The sequence below is a fragment of the Piliocolobus tephrosceles genome, chromosome 13 (genome assembly GCF_002776525.5).
Source record: "Piliocolobus tephrosceles isolate RC106 chromosome 13, ASM277652v3, whole genome shotgun sequence".
NCBI lineage: Eukaryota > Metazoa > Chordata > Mammalia > Primates > Cercopithecidae > Piliocolobus > Piliocolobus tephrosceles.
The window spans coordinates 101819317-101838450 of NC_045446.1; the positions used below are offsets into that span (position 1 = coordinate 101819317).

Consider the following 19134-nt stretch of genomic DNA (forward strand, 5'->3'; position numbering starts at 1 on the left):
GTTTGATGTGGCTAGCATGATGTCTGTTACACTCAGTTGTGATCACCGGGTGGTGGATGGAGCAGTTGGAGCCCAGTGGCTTGCTGAGTTTAGAAAGTACCTTGAAAAACCTGTCACCATGTTGTTGTAACTAACTCAAGAATTTCTAAACTCTTCCAGGTCACAGTGATTCATTCTTATCAAGATATTTATGTTATTAAACAGGTGGTTCTTTTTATTTTAACCAGTTATTTTTATTATTGAGTGTGTCCAGATAAGCTATTTATAATGGGCATTACTGAATTTTTAAAATGCCGATTACACCCAAATATTGTGCACATTTAATAATCCGACACCAGATTTTTAGCTCTGTACTCCTAATGAAGGGACATGTGGCCTTGCCTAGCCCTCTGGTGATAAGTACTTCCACTAGGAAATGTAGAATAGGTAGAACCTAAAGAAAAGGACATAAAGGTAACCCGGATGGAACCTTGAAGTTCTGAAATTTAATCGCCTAAAATGTTCTCCTTAGATGTTGAGAGAAGGAGAAATCAGGAAAATTAATTCTCATGGGGGAAGGGCTTGAATTGAAGCTTTACTTTAGAATTTAACCCTGGTTTGAAATTTTCCATTACATGATATTGGTTTACCATCGATGGGAAGGGTAGAAAACTTCAAGGAAAATAAGTGAAATTTTCAAAGTCAACATTTTCTTAGACCTTTTCAGCTGATTGTTTATTTTTCTATGAATCCCTATACATGGTTGTTTCCCCTCCTCTTGAGATAATCTAAATATAAACCAGTTACTTGATATAAATGAGAATTTGTGCGGATATTTATTTAAACAAATGTGTAATTTTGAGTACAGAATTCAACAGTTAACCTCCAAAAGAGAAACATTCTTAATAGAATTTAACAAAAGCTGTGAAACTAAAATTTTCCAAGATTAACTGGTAGTTCATTGTAAATGAACCTAATGAACAGAATTTATTACTCCACTGTGGAAAATGCTATCAGATAACTTGAGGAATAGATATGGAATAAGTGTACATATGTAAAATATGGTTACTAGAGTTAGATGTGTGCCAAAGTTCATTTATCCCAAATCCTGTCTGAAAAGAAGAGGAGGGGTACATTGGTAAACATTTTGGAGTGCTTAAAAATGCCAAAAACAAAATGGTAATTTCTACTTGGATAAAGTAAAAAAGTTAAATGTATGTAAAAGAGTGTTCTGTGTTCCTCTACTCCAGCATCGTCCCATGTAAAATAAGAAAGCCCTAAAATACTGTTGGAGAGAAAAAACTAACTAGGTTGCTACCTTATTAGCCTAAGTACTTTTTTCCATTTTGTTAGATTTTGCCTTTCTTTTGGAGGGAAGGAGGGAGGCGATATTCTGGATTATAAAAATGAATTGGGAACATTATCATAATTCCAGACTTTCTGTTAATATTTATGTGTTTTAATAAATATTTGAAATTATTTATGACTACTTAAAATGAATTTGACCAGTGCTTCTTGTATAGGTAATATGTGGAGTTAGCCCCTGAAATTTGCTTTAAGTGTTTCAGTGTTGAATCTGTTTCTAAATATTCATTATTACCTGGTGCACAAGTGACACTCCATATATTCCACACAGCCTTTTACCTTGCTGTATTATTATGAAAACAATACATTAATCTGATTTTTCAGTAATTAGTAATTTTAGGTTGAAAATTATCCAAAAGAAACAAGCTTATCACAAGGGACCATCATCAATATGACCCAAGTCTGGTTCAAACATTCAAAACTTCAAAGATAATTCATCTTTTGCTAATGTTTGTGGTTCTGTTGTTCCCTTGGGGAAAAAAAAAATTAGTTGCCTTCTAATAAACATTGTTGAGTTAAAAATTAATCTGAGTTATAATCTAAATCTGAATTCAGTCTCTTACCAGAACTGAAAGAAAAAAGTTTTAATAAGAAAGAAAGAGTGTTTTTGGTTCATATGTGATTATTTAAAAATTAAAGTATAAATCTTCAATATGTCTGGTTTAATTTTTGATCTGTTGGTAATTATTTTCACATTTAAATTATTTAGATCTAGGGACAGCCATGTATGTATAAGCTCGCAATACAGATAAATTTTGAGTTTATGTAATTGGTAAAATATGGACTGCATTTAGGAGAATATAATCTAACACTTTAAGCTCAAAAGAGTTCCTGAAGCACCCCATGTTGGGGTGTGAAACTTATTACCAAGATGGAAAATGTGGTCTGGTTGTGTTAGGTGATTTATTCCCAATTCTGAAAGTTGTGATTGTGAAGTTCGTTAGGGTATCCCAAGGCATGATCTAGAAAGGAGTAAATAAGTACATTAGAGAGATAGGAGGAATGTTCATCATGTGTAATGCACAAGTCCTGGAATACATGGGGGAAATCATCATCACTACTGATAAATGATCTAAAACGAAGTCTGTAGAAAAATCTGGTCTCCAATTTTTTTTTTTTTTTTTTTTTTTTTTTTTTGAGATGGAGTTTCGCTCTGTCACCCAGGCTGGAGTCCAGTGGTGTGGTATCAGTGCACTGCAACCTCTGCCTCCTGGGTTCAAGCAGTTCTTCTGCCTCAGCCTCCCGAGTAGCTGATATTACAGGCATGTGCCACCACGCCCAGCTAATTTTTTGTATTTTTAGTAGAGACGGGGTTTCACCATGTTAGCCAGGATGGTCTCTATCTCCTGACCTTGTGATCCGCCCACCTCGGCCTCCCAAAGTGTTGAGATTACAGGTGTGAGCCACCGTGCCCAGCCTCCAAATTTTGTATTTTGAGAAAAAGAAATCTTAGTAAGATTCCTATTTAAACCAATCCATAGTTCATTATTAGTTAATGCCCTTCCTGGGCCGTTTTGTTTTTTGTAGGGAGGGGAAGGTAGAGCTGTTTTTATTAATATAAAATGAGTGAGAATATTTTGGAAAATAACTAGAATGTGAATTTTACCACTTTAAGTATATTAGGTCTTGATGTGCATTTTAATGAGTATACAAACACAGATACTGATGTAAGTAGCTTCTAAGTACTGAGTGCAAGGGTAGAGATTCACTTCTATGTGGTTAGGAATTTTTAGGAAATACATTTTGGTAGTGATTCTGTAGGAGGAAAGATAAGGTGAGACTTGTTTGAGGGTTGAGAATAGGTTTGTTAATTTTAGGACATGATACAGTTCCAGAAATTTTTCAGGAGATAAATTATCCTGTTGCTAGTAGAATTTAAATCCAGGCCAGGCCTTCAAGAAGGAGATTTGAGGCAAGGTGAAAAAAAAACCCAAAAATCCAGACCAGGCTTAAGAAAATTGTATTTGCTTTTAGGCCAGACCCAGTGGCTCACGCCTGTAATCCCAGCACTTTCGGAGGCCGAGGTGGGCAGATCACTTGAGGTCAGGAGTTTGAGACCAGCCTGGCCAACATGGTGAGACCCAGTCTCTACTAAAAATACAAAAATTTAGCCGGGCATGGTGGCAGGCACCTGTAATCCCAGCTACTGGGGAGGTTGAGGCAGGAGAATCACTTGAAACCTGGGGTGGGGCAGGGTAGGGGGCAGAGGTTGCAGTGAGCCAAGATCGTGCCACTGCACTCCAGCCTGGGTGACAGAGCGAGACTCTGTCAAAAAAAAAAAAATTTATATTTGCTGTTAAATGTCATGTATCAGTTATTTCTGTTATACAACATTAGTTTCTATAGTTAAAAAGTTTTAAAATTAGTAAGAACTTTGGCCTGTATATTGAACTAGAAACTTTATTACAAGGATAATTAAAGGAAACTTGTATCTAGAAAAGATAATTAAGGGATGTGTAAAGTCTGTATATAGCTTACTTGGTATATAAATTGGATAGTTGGTACCTTTGTATTTCAGAGCTTAGAAGAGATGAATGATAGTTGAAAGTACATCACTTTTGTAATTCTGATCATTTCTTTAGGAGAAAAGCACTTGTTGCAATGTCAACTACTTTTTTTGTTCAAATACAAGATATATTTTGCATGCCGGGCACGGTGGCTCACGCCTGTAATCTCAGCACTTTGGGAGGCCAGGGACGGTGGATCACCTGAGGTCAGGAGTTCAAAACCAGCCTGGCCAACATGGAGAAACCCCGTCTCTACTAAGTATACAAAAATTAGCTAGGGGAGGTGGTGGACGCCTGTAATCCCAGCTACTCTGGAGGCTGAGGCAGGAGAATCGCTTGAACCCAGGAGGTGGAGGTTTCAGTGAGCAGAGATTGTACCACTGCATTCCAGCCTGGGCAACAACAAGACTCCATCTCAAAAAGGAAAAAAAGATATATTTTGTTTGCTGTTACTATGTCATTGTATCCAATCTATCGACAAGTCTATATCTGATACTAAAATGTCTGGCTGGGTAGCTGGGTCTCCTGGCAGAGTTGTTTAACTGAAATACAGAGGTTAGGGACTGGGTGCGGTAGCTCACGTCTGTAATGCCAGCACTTTGCGAGGCTGAGGCAGATGGATCACTTGACGTCAGGAGTTGGAGACCAGCCTGGCCGACATGGTGAAACCCTTTCTCTACTAAAAATGCAAAAACTAGCCAGGCATGGTGGCACATGCCTGTGGTCCCAGCTACTAAGGAGGCTGAGATAGGAGGATCACTTGAACCTGGGAGGTGAAGGTTGCAGTGAGTCAAGATTGTGCCACTGCACTCCAGCCTGGGCAACACAGCGAGACTCAGTCTCAATTAAGTACAGAGGTTAAATAGGCTTGAATATTATATTTGGCCCTGTATTTTTATTATTGGAGGAGACTCACTGATACAACCCACCCTGGTAATAAAAAACTTCTTGCACAGTCTGGAATTTTTTCCTGATATAAAAATTTACTAGAGACTTTTTCAAGCAGTAAACCAAGAGTTCTCACTTGTTACTTGGAAACAATTAGAATTTTCCCAAATGATAAGTTACTTAAGATATTTTTAAAACAAGTGTGTCATGGCAATAGTTTCTGGTTGATGTTTATTTAAGAAGAAGTGAGTTTAAAAATATAAGACATAGTCAGGCGTGGTGTCTCATGCCTGTAATCCCAGCACTTCTTGGGGAGGCCGAGGCAGGTGGATCACCTGAGGTCAGGAGTTGGATACCAACCTAGTGAACAGGGTGAAACCCTATCTCTACTAAAAATACAAAAAAATAGCCGGGTGTGGTGGTGCGTGCCTGTAATCCCAGCTACTCGGGAGGCTGAGGCAGGAGAATTGCTTGAGCTCGGGAGGTGGAGGTTGCAGTGAGCTGAGATTGTGCCATTGCACTCCAGCCTGGGCAACGAGAGCGAAATGCCGTCTCAAAAAAATTATATATAATCATAACAACTGAAGAGAAAATCTCAGTCAAAATGAACTTAGAAAATAATGGAATTAGTGTTTAAGATAAACTACTACTGCTTTAGCCATAACGAAGGTCCTTTAATTCACATGACTTTAGCACTGAAAACCAAAACATGATGCTCTTCTTTTACACCAAAGGCATTGTGATGATTAGCGTGGAGTTTTCTTTGATAAATTTTGCTGTAGTCATTTCAGTATCAATAGGTTTTGGAAGATTCAGATGTAATCTGTACTTCTCAGATACTTCAATCAATAAATCATCCTAAGAATAATAAACCAAGAGATTTATTTCCTGCTTAAAATTTGCGATACTAACTTATTGTTCCCAGTTATTCACTCCTTTCCCATAAGAAGATCCCATTTGTTGCCATGTGACTTGGAATGAGCAAAAAATTACTGTTGTAAATCCCTTAGATTTTAAGGTGGTTACTGCTGCTCACTACATCACATGTTAACTGATACAGGACCATAGTAGAGTGTTGCCATCCGAAATTATGTGGGCTGACCAGCAAACAGCAAGGAAACTTACTGGAGCCTGGAAAGGTAGTGATCCATGTTTCATAATGATGAAGGCTTTAGTGAAACTATCACAGTAATTTGGATGACAAATACTCTGTGCCTAGTTGATATGTGGCTTTAGGTGAAGAAGTGGGAAAATAGATGGTTGGTAATGTGTTGGTTCTGTTCACTACATTTAACAGGATATTACAAGAAAGATGAGCTTAGAATGGACTATGTTGCAAGTCGAATTAAAAGGGTGGCTTAAAGTGCAGTGGCTCACACCTGTAATCCCAGCACTTTGGGAGGCCAAGGGCGGGTGGATCACTTGAGGCCAGGAGTTCGAGACCAACCTGGGCAAAATTGCAAAACCCTGTCTCTACTAAAAATACAAAAATTAGCCAGGCTTAGTGGCACGTGCCTGTAATCCCAGCTACTCGGGAGGCTGAGGCAGGAGAATCACTTTAACCTGGGAGGCAGAGGTTGCCCAACAGTAAGCTGAGATGGTGCCACTACACTCCAGCCTGGGCAATAGAGACTCTGTCTCAAAAAAAAAAAAAAAAAAAAAAAAAAACATTAAAAGGGATTTTATAGAACCCCAAAATTCTAAGAATCAATGACTGAAAAGTAGAACTAATTTTTATTTTCAGCCAGTAAGGAATAAAATTGAGAAATTATTTCTATCAACCAAGGCTGATTAAGGCAATATAGAGGCAAAGATTAAACCTTTATGCTTTGTTAAAACCTCTGATTTATTTTATTTTATTTTTTTTTGGAGACGGAGTCTCGCTCTGTTGCCCAGGCTGGAGTGCAGTGGCTTGATCTCGGCTCACTGCAACTTCTGCCTCCCGGGTTCAAGCAATTCTCCTGCCTCAGCCTCCCAAATAGCTGGGACTACAGGCGCCCGCCACCACGCCCGGCTAATGTTTTTTTGTATTTTAGTAGAGACAGGGTTTCACCATGTTGCCCAGGCTGGTCTCGAACCCCTGAGCTCAGGCAATCTGCCCCCCTCGGCCTCCCAAAGTGCTAGGATTACAGGCATGAGTCACCATGCCTGGCCAAAACCTCTGAATGTATTAAGGTGAACTTCAGTAAATCCTTATATTTGGCTAAAATAACAGCAATTAAGTCTAAAGAGACAGGTAAGTCTTGGAAATACGGGCAATGTCTAAAAAGGAATGATGGGTATCACTGACTGGAATCCAAATGCTACCAGCCTGGACTAAAAGAAACTGACTTCAAAATTTAAAACAATCCTTTGAGCCCCAAGATACCAGGAGCAGAAACCAGGCTGAAAAGGCTACTTAGCATCTGAGAATGGCACATTCTCCAATACTCTTCAGATGTGGCCAAGGTGGATAGTGGGAAAGGGGGAAAAAGAAAAGAAAACATCCTCCTGAAGACTGAAGAAAGGTGGAAAACAATGGAACTGGGGAGCTAGGTAATTACAGAACTTTCTCAAGGAACCTTAAGAACATCCTCTACCTCCAGAAAAGGAGCCCTCACAATGCCTGCCTACTAGGATTTCAGAATTGCTGTGCACCAGTAACTGCAGTGTGTCTTATTTTTCCCATTTCTGAATTGAGATGGTTAATTAGGGTTATCTTCTCCCCATTCCACATTTCATGATGGATGGGACTGAGGGAGCACATAACTTTTCTTTACATGTCTTAGTCCATGGCTCAAGAAGAAGAGAATGCAAAATTCTGTCCTTTGGAGTCTGATACTGGGATTGGAGGTGTTTTCCTTACAGAAAGAAGCAAATATTTGCGACCGAGAGTGTAGTCTGTGGTAGATTGTAGGACTGACTCTATTTGCTCTTCTGTAAGAGGATAGCACATCCCTGCCATATGACTTCCTGTGACTGTCTTTGAGAATACACTTCTCAGTCCTACTGATGTAGAATTGGCCTTGTGACTTATTTTGGCCAATGGAGCGTGAGTAGAAGTGATATCATGAAGTGTCACGTCTGAATAGAAGTATTACCATCCATTGCATGGTTTGATCATTTCTATTTTCCCTTTGCCGAGATGTGAATTGCTCCTTCACCGGGTAATCTGAGCAAATCATTGTAAGCCCCTAAAATTATGTAGTTTGTTACTATGGCATAATATAGTGAATGCTGGCCGATACAAATTTACAGTATTATCTATTCAACTTACCTCAGAAACACTAAGGTCACAGAGAGAGACAGAATTAATACCAGGTAATTCAACTTTCAACTCAGTTTTCAGAGGTTTCTCATTGTGATCATGCACAATTTTTAGTTCATAGGCTGGTATCTTTATCTCCACCTGGATTTCAGTACTGGAAATCTCTTCTATCAGACACACTGCTTTGCCTGAAACTTGGTCTTTTGGGAGTAACAGCTGAGGAAAATGATCGGGATTGCTCATAGTACTGCTTCGTATCTGTCCAAGAGTTAGTTCTTTATGAAAAAAAGGGTGGAGGGGAGATAAAAAGATAAATCCACAACATAAAATACTATGAGCTGTAATATATGTGGTGTTAGTAGAGATGGTAGATAAAGCTGCAGCTAAATTCGTTTGGGAATCTTAAGCCAAAAGAATCTTAAACCAAATAATTTGATGGCAAATTTTTCAGGATTTAAAAATCAAGGATATGATATTTCTAATATCTAATATATAAATTTTTCTATCTTAAGTTTCTCACCTTTTAAAATAGAGATTTCTAGTTTTCAAAATGTATACAGGATGCAAAAAAAATCTTAAAGCAGTTTAATTTTCCATTTACAATCATCAACTTACCCCTTCTCATTTTTTCTCTTAAATCTATGGAATCAGTTTGGATTCCCATCAGATTTTGTTTCATTCTTTGAATGCTTCCTTTTATTCTAAATTTGGTAATATGGTAAGAGTGTGAGAGGGTGAACTGGAATTGCTCCTCAATGCATTTCATGGCCATCTGAATTAACTGATTTTTTTTCACTTGGTTCTTTTCTGCTGCCTGAAGAACATCAGGATTGTAGGCAACATCAATGACCGTGTAAGCATCTGTGTGTGTAAATGAAAGGGTAGGAAATGAAGACAAATTGTTGCACTAATGATACTATCAGGCAATATATTAAACCATATTCCTGATAAAGCTAGAGAATATTCCTGTATTTTTCACAGGTAATCACAGTAGTGCTACAGTAATTATGACATTTCCTGGCACTTTTACATGGATTAAAACAGCTCATCTTATTACAAAAGTTAAACAGTATTAAATTTGCATAAAGGTACACTAATTGTAATTCTGTTATCACCAAATAAAGAATTTTACTTGAAATGCTCTCAACCAAGTAAAATCTTGTCCATTCCTAATAAAAGTTGTACAATGTGCTTTCTCTCCCTTAATTATTTGTACCTGATGTCTCAGTTGTATCTTCTGGTTTGCCAACAGTTAGAGGTACTGGATGAGTGGCTGACTGGGAAGCTGGGATCCTTGTCCACTGACACAGGTTGATAAAAAGTATTTTTTCTTTTGGTTTCTGGAAAGCAAATAATTTTGCACATCTCAAAACCTAGTTTAAAACCATTTAAGGTCAGGCATGGTGGCTCACGCCCAGCACTTTGTGGGGGCCGAGGTGGCTGGATCACCTGAGGTCAGGAATTTGAGACCAGCCTGGCCAACATGGTGAAACCCCGTTTCTACTAAAAATACAAAAATCAGCCAGGTGTAGTGGCAGATACCTGTAATCCCAGCTACTTGGGAGGCTGAGGCAGGAGAATTGCTTGAACCCAGGAGGCGGAGGTTGCAGTGAGCCAAGATTGTGCCATTGCACTCCAGCCCAGGTATTAAAATTGTGTTTGATTATACTGTTGTTACTTGATTTCCCCAAGGCTGCTGGCTTTTAATCAGGAAACCAGACCAGGGTGGTGGCTCACATATGTTACCCTAGTACTTTGAGAGGCCGAGGTAGGAGGGTCGCTTGAGGCCTAGGAGTTCGAGACTAGCCTGGGAAACATAGGGAGATCCTGTCTCTACAAAAGTAATTTAAAAATTAGCCAGGTGTGGTGGTGCCCACCTGTGATCGCAGCTACTTGGGAGGCTGAGGTGGAAGGATCACTTGGGCTGCAATGAACTGTGATTGTGAGCTGTGATTGTGCCACTGCACTCCAGCTTGAGCGACAGAGCCAGCAAAACCCTATCTCAGAAAAAAAAAAAAAAAAAAGGTCCGCTGGGCGTGGTGGCTCATGCCTATAATCCCAGCACTTTGGGAGGCTGAGGCGGATGGATCACCTGAGGTCAGGAGTTCAAGACCAGCCTGGCCAACATGGTGAAACCCTGTCTTTATTAATAACACAAAAATTAGCCAGGCATGGTAGTGCACACCTGTAATCCCAGCTACTTGGGAGGCTAAGGTAGGAGAATCACTTGAACCCAGGAGGCGGAGGTTGCAGTGAGCCAAGACCACACCATTGCACTCCAGCCTGGGTGACAGAGCAAAACTCTGTCTCAAAAAAAAAAAAAAAAAAAAAAAAAAAAGCAAAGTATTCTCTGGTTACTCTGGGATCCTTTTATTGAAGACCTCCCCATCCCTGGCTCCAACTCGACATACCAGAATCCTGGTCTGTAGGCAAAGCTGTGGTTCTGGGGCAGCACAGAGCTGTTTCCCTTCTTTCAGCTGCTGTTGAATAAACTTCTCATAGCCCTCAGGGTCACTTTCAGCTAGATCATCTAGGAGGTTCCAAAATTGAGTAACTTGGGTGAGCAGACCCTTTGAGGATGTCTCCATGACTGATGAGTGGTGAATAATTTTCTTAAGCCTGTGGAAAGACATGACTTCGGGAAGAAAACTGTCTGTGTAATTGTTGATTCATTTCTGCTTTGGGGAGGCGGAATGGGCCAGGTATTGTTTTGGTGAAGTTAGGACTTAGCATTTGTGTCTAAAAGGTTGTGGATCAGCAGCACCACTTTATGTTTTCCTTATTCTTTAATTATCTAGTACCTCTTCCTAAATTCTCACACTGTCCTCTCAGATAAGACTTTACTTCTACTTGGACCCTGACAAGTCAGAGTAATCATTTTAAATCTGGGTTTCCTGATCTTCTTGTTCCAACACCTCACTGACTGGTGGCTTCCCAGTTCTGAAATTGCCAGAGGTGTGTATGGGGTGAGGGCTACATGAGACTTCCTTAATCCTCATTATAGTTTAGTAATTCAAAGCATGGACTTGCGAGCCAGAATGCCTAGATTCCGGTCTTAGTTCTATCTCTCACTAGCTGTATGACCTTGAGCAATTAATGTGTGTGTGTGTGTGTGTGTGTGTGTGTGTGTGTGTATTCCTCTTACTCTGTTCAAAATGAAGACGATAATACCTATATCATAGGGTTATTGCGAGGATTAAGGAAGCTAATAGAGAGGCTGGGACACTTCTCTACGTCTTCAGATAACTCTCCTTAGCCTCTTCTCCCATTGGAGAGGTGTCCCACAGCATCTTTAGAATGAGGAAAAAAGGAGGTTTAGATTCTTCAACTACTGTGTAAGGATTACGCTAAATGGGAAGCTTAACTAACGGGTAATCATTCCATAGGTCTGCAAACCTACCTCTTCTCTCAGTTCTAACGGGTAGTCATTCTATAGGCTGGCAAACCCACCTCTTCTCTCAGCTCCTTGACAAACCGCGACGCCTGTTACCAGGGTAACCAGCCTGGGTACAACATCTAATTGGGTCCGGGGAGTTTCAGGCAGAAAAGTCTCCTCATATCTAGTTCCGGAATGTCCCCCTTCTGGTGCCAGGCTTGCTTTTCAGTTGGGCCCTACCCACTTCTGTTCCAGGAAAGCGCCCGCCTCCCTTCTGCACCCGTCAACCTCTGGAGTGTCCTGAAAACCCTCCTTTCTGGGAGTCTCTGGGCTGCGTGTTGGTGGGACGATTTCTCAGGAGCACCACTTCCGGCCTGAAAAGGAAGTCTCCTCCTTTTTCTCCCAAACCGCTTCTTCCCCCCTACCCCCAGCCACGCGAGGCGGCGGCGCACGGTATGGGTGTGTTTGTGTGTATTTGTGTGGGGAGGGCGTTTGGAGGGAAGGTTACCGGGAGCTCCGAGGCCGCTGGGGGACAGGGATCCCGGTGACAAAGATGGGGATATTTCCTCTGTCTTCCACTTGGAAACCTCAACCCCCGCTTCAGGCCCCCTAGTTACTTCCTGGGGCCCAACCGAAGGCCATAGTCATCCAAAGCGTTCCCATCCTTTCTGGGGAGTGAAACTTACCCCCGGGGTTCGTCCCAGAGGAGCGTGAGGGGGGAATGCTCGGGTCAACCGGGCTGTCCGAATTCCGCGCCGGCTCAGTCTCCGGCCTCAGTCCGGGAGAGAGATCTGCCTGTCGATCTGGGCTGGGGGAAAGGCGGCAGTGGCCTGGGCCACAGGTGAGGGCAGATTAACCAGTGGGAAGGCTGCGTTTTCACGAAGGACTCGGGTGAAGCTGCAGAGCTGCCTTTGAGCCCTGACTCCTTGGCTTCCTGGGTCGGAGGAGATCTTGTAATGGAGTGGTTCTTCGTCTCACTAACAAGATGCCTGATTTCCTCAGGATCAAGGGGTGAGTGAGCGTTGGGGTGGTTGCACAAAGCCCGTGCTAGCTACACACGAAAATATTCTTGTCATCTAGTTTTTGGAAGCTTTCGTACCGAGTAGGAAATAAAATGCTCCCAAATGGAGAAGTTTAGGACATCTTTGCATTTGATGTTTTGAGTCATCAGTTTCTGTTACTGTTGACACCTGTGGTTCTTGATACTCTCAAATCTACGTATTTGCTTCACTGCAAACTAATATTGGGATTGGAGGTTTGATTTTTAATCTAGACATTGATATACATCATTTGCCTGGGACTATGTGGCTTGGGGCATGGCAGGTTTAAGGAAACTTCATCTACAAAATAGGGATGGAGATATTTGCCTCATATAAAAAATAGTTATTATGAGGATTAAATAAAATGATGCTCATGAAAGCACTTAATTTTATGCAGTCTTGTGCATTGTCAAATAACTTTAATGTACATTATCTCCTTTTGTCTCACATTAGTGTGTTTAGGATTTCCCTCTTTCAATGGTAAAGGGAAAACTATTATTTAGGATCTCTGACATCTAGTTCAGTGATCTTTCCTTTACCTCATGCTTCTTTATAAAATTTAAGAAAAGATAAAGTAATAAAATAAATTATTACTAAACGTTATTTGTTGATTCATTTCAGATTGAAGAATGTCCCGGATTCCACTGGGGAAAGTTCTCCTGAGGAATGTCATCCGGCACACAGATGCTCACAATAAGGTGGGAGGTACAACCTAGTTACTCCTCAGTGCTTACTGAAAGCAAGCAGTGTGCCAAGCATTATTTTGGCACAACTGGGAGATACAAAGAATATTCTTGTCATCTAGTCTTTGAAAGCTTTTGTACAAAGTAGGAAATAAAATGATGAATACAATAGATAATTATAATACAGTTTGATAAGTACTGTATGACAGAGATATTTGCAAAGTGCTTTGGAGCACTAAGGAGGAAATAGTAAAATCTACCCTGGGGAATTAGAAAAGATTTTACAGAATTAGTGGTATTTGAGTTGCTGATATTTAAACTGGTTCTTGAATAAGTATAAGCTTACTAGGTATGAAAGATCATTCTGGATAGAGAGCATCATGCATTAATATGGCAACAAGAAAGAGCATTAATCACTCGGGGCATGGCAAGAAATTTTCCAGAAAGCGGGGAATGCAGGGGATAGGTGCAGAAGATAAGGACTCAGTGGTCATTAGAGTTGGATCGTAATGTTTGGAACTGAGACTTTTTCCTCTAGGCAGTAAAGAAGCCATCAAATGTTTTTAAACAGGATGTGACATGATCATAGTTATATTTTAGAAAGATGGTTTGTCAGATGGGTGGGGAATGAATCAGATGGGGAGAAACAGTAGGGAGATTAATTAGGAGGCAATTGCAGTATTACAGCTGAGAGGTGATGAGGGTTCGCGTGAAATTAGTGACAGCAGGGATGAAGAAGAGGAATTTAGGAGATAGAGTCCAAAGAACTTGTTGGCTAATTAGATGATAATGATAAGAATGGAATCTAATTCAGTTGACCCTTGAACAATGCAGGGGTTAGGGGCATCAACCCCCGAATAGTTGAAAATCCATGTATAACTTTTTACTCCCTCAAAACTTAAGTGCCAATAGCCTGCTACTGACTGAAAGCCATAGCAATACCATAAACAATGGATTAACACATATTTTTTATGTTACATGTATTATATACTGTATTCTTATAGTAAAGTAGCTAGAGAAAAGAACATTTTATTAAGAAAATCACATTGAGTAGGCTGAGGAGGAAGAAGGGGGGCTTGTTTTGCTATCTCACAGGTGGCAGAGGTGGAAGAAAATCTGAGGATAAGTGGACCTGCACAGTTGAGATCGCTGTTGTTCAAGGTCAACTGTGTAACCACCTTTGTGACTGGGTGGGTGATGATAATTCTGTTAATTGGGATAAAGAACAAAAAAGGGGACAATTATGATAGGAAAGGTAATTTGGTTTTCAACATGTTGATGGTGAGGTGCTTACAGGATGTTCAAACAGCTGAAAATTCAGACTTGGAGTAGAGGAGAAAAGTTGGGGCTGAACATAAAGGTTTCGGGATTATTGGTGTATAGGTTGATGATAAGAGGTCATGAAAGTAGATGAGGTCACCTAGGAGAGCACATATAATGAAAAGAGGGCCAAGGCCCCTGGTTTAGTTTTCTTCAGTAAACTACTACTTTTGGTTTGATCATGTTATTACTATCGTATCACCTGATTTTTAAAATTATGGGCGAGGGTAAAACTGTTACCCAAGCTGCCTGTGCAATTATGTTAACCTGCCCCTAGTTGTATAGTAAGCCTAGATTTAAAATGGTAACTAGAAAAAGATAAATCTAGCACAGATCTAATGAAATTATGTGGGAAGACTTAGAAATAAAATGTGTTCTTGTTCTTTGGGTAATCGCATTCTGCTTTTCAAGAAATTCTCTAGCAGCCATACTGTTTATTTTATTTTTTACAAAAATTGTAATGTTATGAGAAGAGATTTATAGCTTAGGGAGTTTAAAGACCTGTCCTTACTAGCGTTTTGACTTTGGTAAAATCTCTGAGCTTTTGTTCCTTTACAGTAAAATGTAATAATGGTAGCTGCTTTATTTTCCTCATGAGATTGCTTAAAGTTCAATTGAGATGATACAATTAAAATCACATTGCATTTTGGAAATGTGGCATTATCATTTGCTAATCGCAGCATAATTGCAAAATTGATAAGGTGATGTTTATGCAGGGGTTTAAAAATTCTATTGGGGAATAATTCTAGATATTTGAGATTTACTGGATTGGACTGTTCAGCCACTTTCTAGAGAAACCAATTTGTTTTCCAGGTTCCTGATCATAGCCCAGTCTGTAGCCCAATAATTAGTCAGATTGTATTTTCAGTTAGTTACTTTTTTTTTTTTTTTGAAATCGAGTCTCACTCTGTGGCCCAGGCTGGAGTGCAGCGGCACAGTGAGACGGAGTTTTGCTCTTGTTACCCAGGCTGGAGTGCAATGGTGTGGTCTCGGCTCACTGCAACCTCCGCCTCCCAGGTTCAGGGATTCTCCTGCCACAGCCTCCTGAGTAGCTGGGATTACAGGTGCATGCTACCATGCCTGGCTAATTTTTGTATTTTTATTAGAGACGGGGTTTCACCATGTTGGTCAGGCTGTTGTCGAACTCCTGACCTCGTGATCTGCCTGCTTCGGCCTCCCAAAGTGCTAGGATTGCAGGTGTGAGCCACCACGCCCGGCCAGTTAGTTACTTTTCTGTAATGTAAAAAATAGTAACTTATTTTTATTTCTTTCCTTTTTAAAAATTCTAGATTCAGGAGGAATCAGATATGTGGAAAATAAGAGAACTGGAAAAACAGATGGAAGATGCTTACCGGGGGACCAAAAGGAAAATGCTACCCAGCAGTTCAAGGTGAAGTTGCAGCTCTGAGAACTAAAATAATTCTCATCTTTTTCAGAATCATCAACTTTTGTTTAAAAATACTTTGGTATATTAAGGATAGATGAATTTAGTTCTGTGAGTCCTTAAGCCTTTCCTCTTTCGTAATCTAGGCATACAGATAATGGCCATGATGCATATGCTCCCACTCTTTGTATTTATTTACAATGGAGAGTTAAAAAATTCTCCCTGAACAATTATGAATGTGTAGGGTTCTGTGGCTTCTAACCTTACCTGATACCTTTTAACTTAAGATTTTCTACTGGAATCTTGTGGTCACTAAGCTGATCAGTCATTCCCTTCTCTATTAATTTTTCATTCTTTCAGGCTTTTCTTTTTGTAGCTGGGACTGCAGGTGCATGCCACTATGCCTAGCTTTTTTTTTTTTTTTTTTTTTGTAGAGGCAGTGTCTTGCTGTGTTCCCCGGGCTGGTATAGAATCCTGGGCTCACACAGTCCTCCCACCACAACCTCCCCGTGTTCGGATTATAAGCGTGAGCCACTTGCCCGGCCTCAGACTTTTCTTCACCCTATGTATTCACCCTCTTCACCAGATCAACAGCCTTTTCACATTACCTTATAGCATGAGTGTAAATATGAAGGATTATGCAAGGTTAGTTGTGTTTTCCTTGTGGAGAGGCCTGGGAATGCTTGAATAATTGGGAACATCCTTATATGCTTGTAAGTGTAAGAGCTACATATATAAGAAATACTTAAACTCTTTAGGAGCAGGGCTTGTGATTTTTTCATTTGCTGCTATATTCCTGCCTGCTAGACCAATACCTGGTACATAAGAGGCCCTTACAATTTTTTTTTTTTTTTTGAGACGGAGTTTCGCTCTTGTTACCCAGGCTGGAGTGCAATGGTGTGGTCTTGGCTCACTGCAACCTCCGCCTCCTGGGTTCAGGCAATTCTTCTGCCTCAGCCTCCCAATCAGCTGGGATTATAGGCGCCTGCCACCACGCCTGACTAATTTTTGTATTTTTAGTAGAGACAGGGTTTCACCATGTTGGCCAGGCTGGTCTCGAATTCCTGAGCTCAAAGTCATCCACCCGCCTAGGCCTTCCAAAGTGCTGGGATTACAGGTGTGAGCCACTGGGCCTGGCCCCTTACGAATTTTTGGTAACTGATTAGCAGCTTACTGGCTAGTTAGTAGAAGTGGTAAACAGAAGCTGGATCAATGGTTCTCAACTTTTTTCCTACTCAAGTATTCCATTGGGTTAGACCTTGTTCCCACTGTTATTGGGACCTCTCTATAATAAGTTGCTGGTTTGCACAGAGGGAAGTGTATTTCAGAATCTCTAGGGTAGTTTGAAGTGTCCCTAGCTATGATTATGTTCTGCTTCCCTCTTTGCATGCCTTCCTAGTTGAGAATCAGCGAGTGAACTATCACATGACAGTCCAGAGTTGATTTCATCTCTCTATGCTTTGCAATAGGATGGGTACTAATGGTCAGATTTTTTTTTTTTTTTCCTGAGACAGAGTCTCACTCTGTTGCCCAGGCTGGAGTGCAATGGCGTGATCTAGGCTCACTGCAACCTCTGCCTCCCCGGGTTCAGGCAATTTTCCTGCCTCAGCCTCCTAAGTAGCTGGTACTGTAGGCGTGCGCCACTGCACCTGACTACTTTTTTTGTATTTTTAATAGAGACAGGGTTTCACCATGTCGGCCAGGCTGGTCTTGAACTCCTGACCTCAAGTGATCCACTTGCCCTGGCCTCCCAACGTGCTGGGATTACAGGCGTGAGCCACTGCGCCTGGCCTGGTCAGATTTTTTTCCACTGGACTTTACAAATGTACAGAGAGGAACAGATAAAGTGCTGGGGTTAGAGGCATGAGCCACCACACTAGGCCTGGTCAGATTTCTTCCATTGGACTTTACAGATGTATAGAGAGGAACAGATGTCTTTACCTTTTTTTTTTTTTTTTTTAAACAGTATCATGTTGTTTCCTTCCCCCTCAGCTTGTTCCATGAGTTTTGTGCATGATGTTCCATAAAGTAAACTCACAGATTGCTTTTACATCTAAAAGTTCTTCTGCTTTCTCTTTTAGCCGGATGCGCAGTGATGGTTTTGATGAAGAAAGTCAGAGAGACTACTGGAGGCCAAAGAATGAAATTTCTGGGACACTGGAAGATGATTTTCTTAAGGCTAAATCCTGGAACAAGAAGTTATATGATTATGAAGCTAACATGCCAGACAGGTTTGTGATTAATTCCTGTGAGCATTAATATTTGGCCTGAGAATGTGTACTTATCAAAATTAATTGTCCCCACAAAAAACTTGTGTACAAATGTTCATACCAGCATTATTAATAATGGCCCCCAAAAATAATGGCCAAGTAATCCATGTCTGTCAACTGTTTATGAATGGGTAAACAAAATGTGATATATCCATACAATGGAATATTATTTGGCAGTAAAAGAAATGAAGTACAGCTATATGTTACAACATGGATAAACCTTGAAAACATTATGCTAAGTGAGAAGAAAGAAGCCAAGTCACAAAAGACCACATATTGTATGATTCTATGTATGTACTATGTCCACACATAACTGTATGATTCCATTTATGTGGTAGGCAATTCCATAGAGACAGAAGGTAGATTAGTGATTGCCCTGGGCTGGAGGCACTACACTTTGAATTCCATGATATGTGAATGATACTTCAATAAAGTTGTTATTTAAAAAAAAAATAGGCCAGGTGCAGTGGCTCACACCTGTAATCCCAGTACTTGGGAGGCCGAGGCAGGTGGATCACGAGGTCAAGAGATTGAGACCATCCTAGCCACCATGGTGAAACACCGTCTCTACTAAAAGTACAGAAATTAGCTGTGCATGGTGGCATGAGCCTGTAGTCCCAGCTACTTGTGAGGCTGAGGCAGGGGAATCGCTTGAAACCAGGAGGTGGAGGTTGCAGTTGAGCCGAGATTGCACCACTGCACTCCAGCCTGGCAACTGAGTGAGACTCTGTCTCAAGAAAAAAAGAAAAAAAAATAATAATAAGGCTGGGTGCGGTGGCTCATGCTTGTAATCCCAGCACTTTGGGAGGCCGAAGCGGGTGGATCATGAGGTCAGGAGTTCGAGACCAGCCTGGGCAACATAATGAAACCCCATCTCTACTAAAAATATAAAAATTAGCTGGGCATGATGGCATGTGCCTGTAGTCCCAGCCACTCGGGAGGCTGAGGCAGTCTTAGAAACACTTGAAACCCGGAGGCGGGGGTTGCAGTGATCTGAGATCGTGCCACTGCACTCCAGCATGGGCAACAGAGCGAGACTCCATCTCAAAAAAAAAAAAAAAAAAAATTGTCCCCA

The 19134-nt window shown here is 40.8% G+C and overlaps 3 protein-coding genes across 10 annotated transcripts in view; 2 read left to right on the forward strand and 1 right to left on the reverse strand.

Annotated features, from left to right (window-relative positions):
• Nucleotides 1-1849, forward strand: part of DLAT (dihydrolipoamide S-acetyltransferase) — a 40067-nt gene extending 38218 nt beyond the window's left edge. For 2 of the 3 annotated variants that reach the window (XM_031936674.1, XM_031936675.1), the window contains exon 14: nt 1-1849. In XM_031936674.1, coding sequence (XP_031792534.1) covers nt 1-130 — 130 coding nt within the window. In that variant the 3' untranslated portion in view covers nt 131-1849. The other variant, XM_023208227.3, reaches the window with a different exon arrangement.
• On the reverse strand, nt 1602-11628 carry PIH1D2 (PIH1 domain containing 2). Of its 2 annotated transcripts, none has more exons than XM_023208229.1 (6): nt 11437-11628; nt 10398-10605; nt 9203-9326; nt 8602-8847; nt 7996-8261; nt 1602-1813 (listed from the first exon to the last, which is right to left on the reverse strand). In XM_023208229.1, the coding sequence occupies exons 2-6, from the start codon at nt 10572-10574 to the stop codon at nt 1760-1762; spliced, it is 867 nt and encodes a 288-aa protein (XP_023063997.1). In that variant the 5' UTR covers nt 10575-10605; nt 11437-11628; the 3' UTR covers nt 1602-1759. The 2 variants fall into 2 exon arrangements, with proteins under 2 accessions (XP_023063997.1, XP_023063996.1); XM_023208228.1 differs by lacking the exon at nt 1602-1813 and adding an exon at nt 5397-5597.
• NKAPD1 (NKAP domain containing 1) overlaps nt 11543-19134 on the forward strand; it is an 11063-nt gene continuing 3471 nt past the window's right edge. For 2 of the 5 annotated variants that reach the window (XM_023208230.2, XM_023208232.2), the window contains exons 1-4: nt 11543-11815; nt 13024-13100; nt 15695-15795; nt 17871-18020. In XM_023208230.2, coding sequence (XP_023063998.1) covers nt 13032-13100; nt 15695-15795; nt 17871-18020 — 320 coding nt within the window. In that variant the 5' untranslated portion in view covers nt 11543-11815; nt 13024-13031. Of the gene's footprint in view, nt 12374-13023; nt 13101-15694; nt 15796-17870; nt 18021-19134 lie in introns of all 5 variants that reach the window. The other 3 variants (XM_023208231.2, XM_023208233.3, XM_031936676.1) reach the window with 3 other exon arrangements.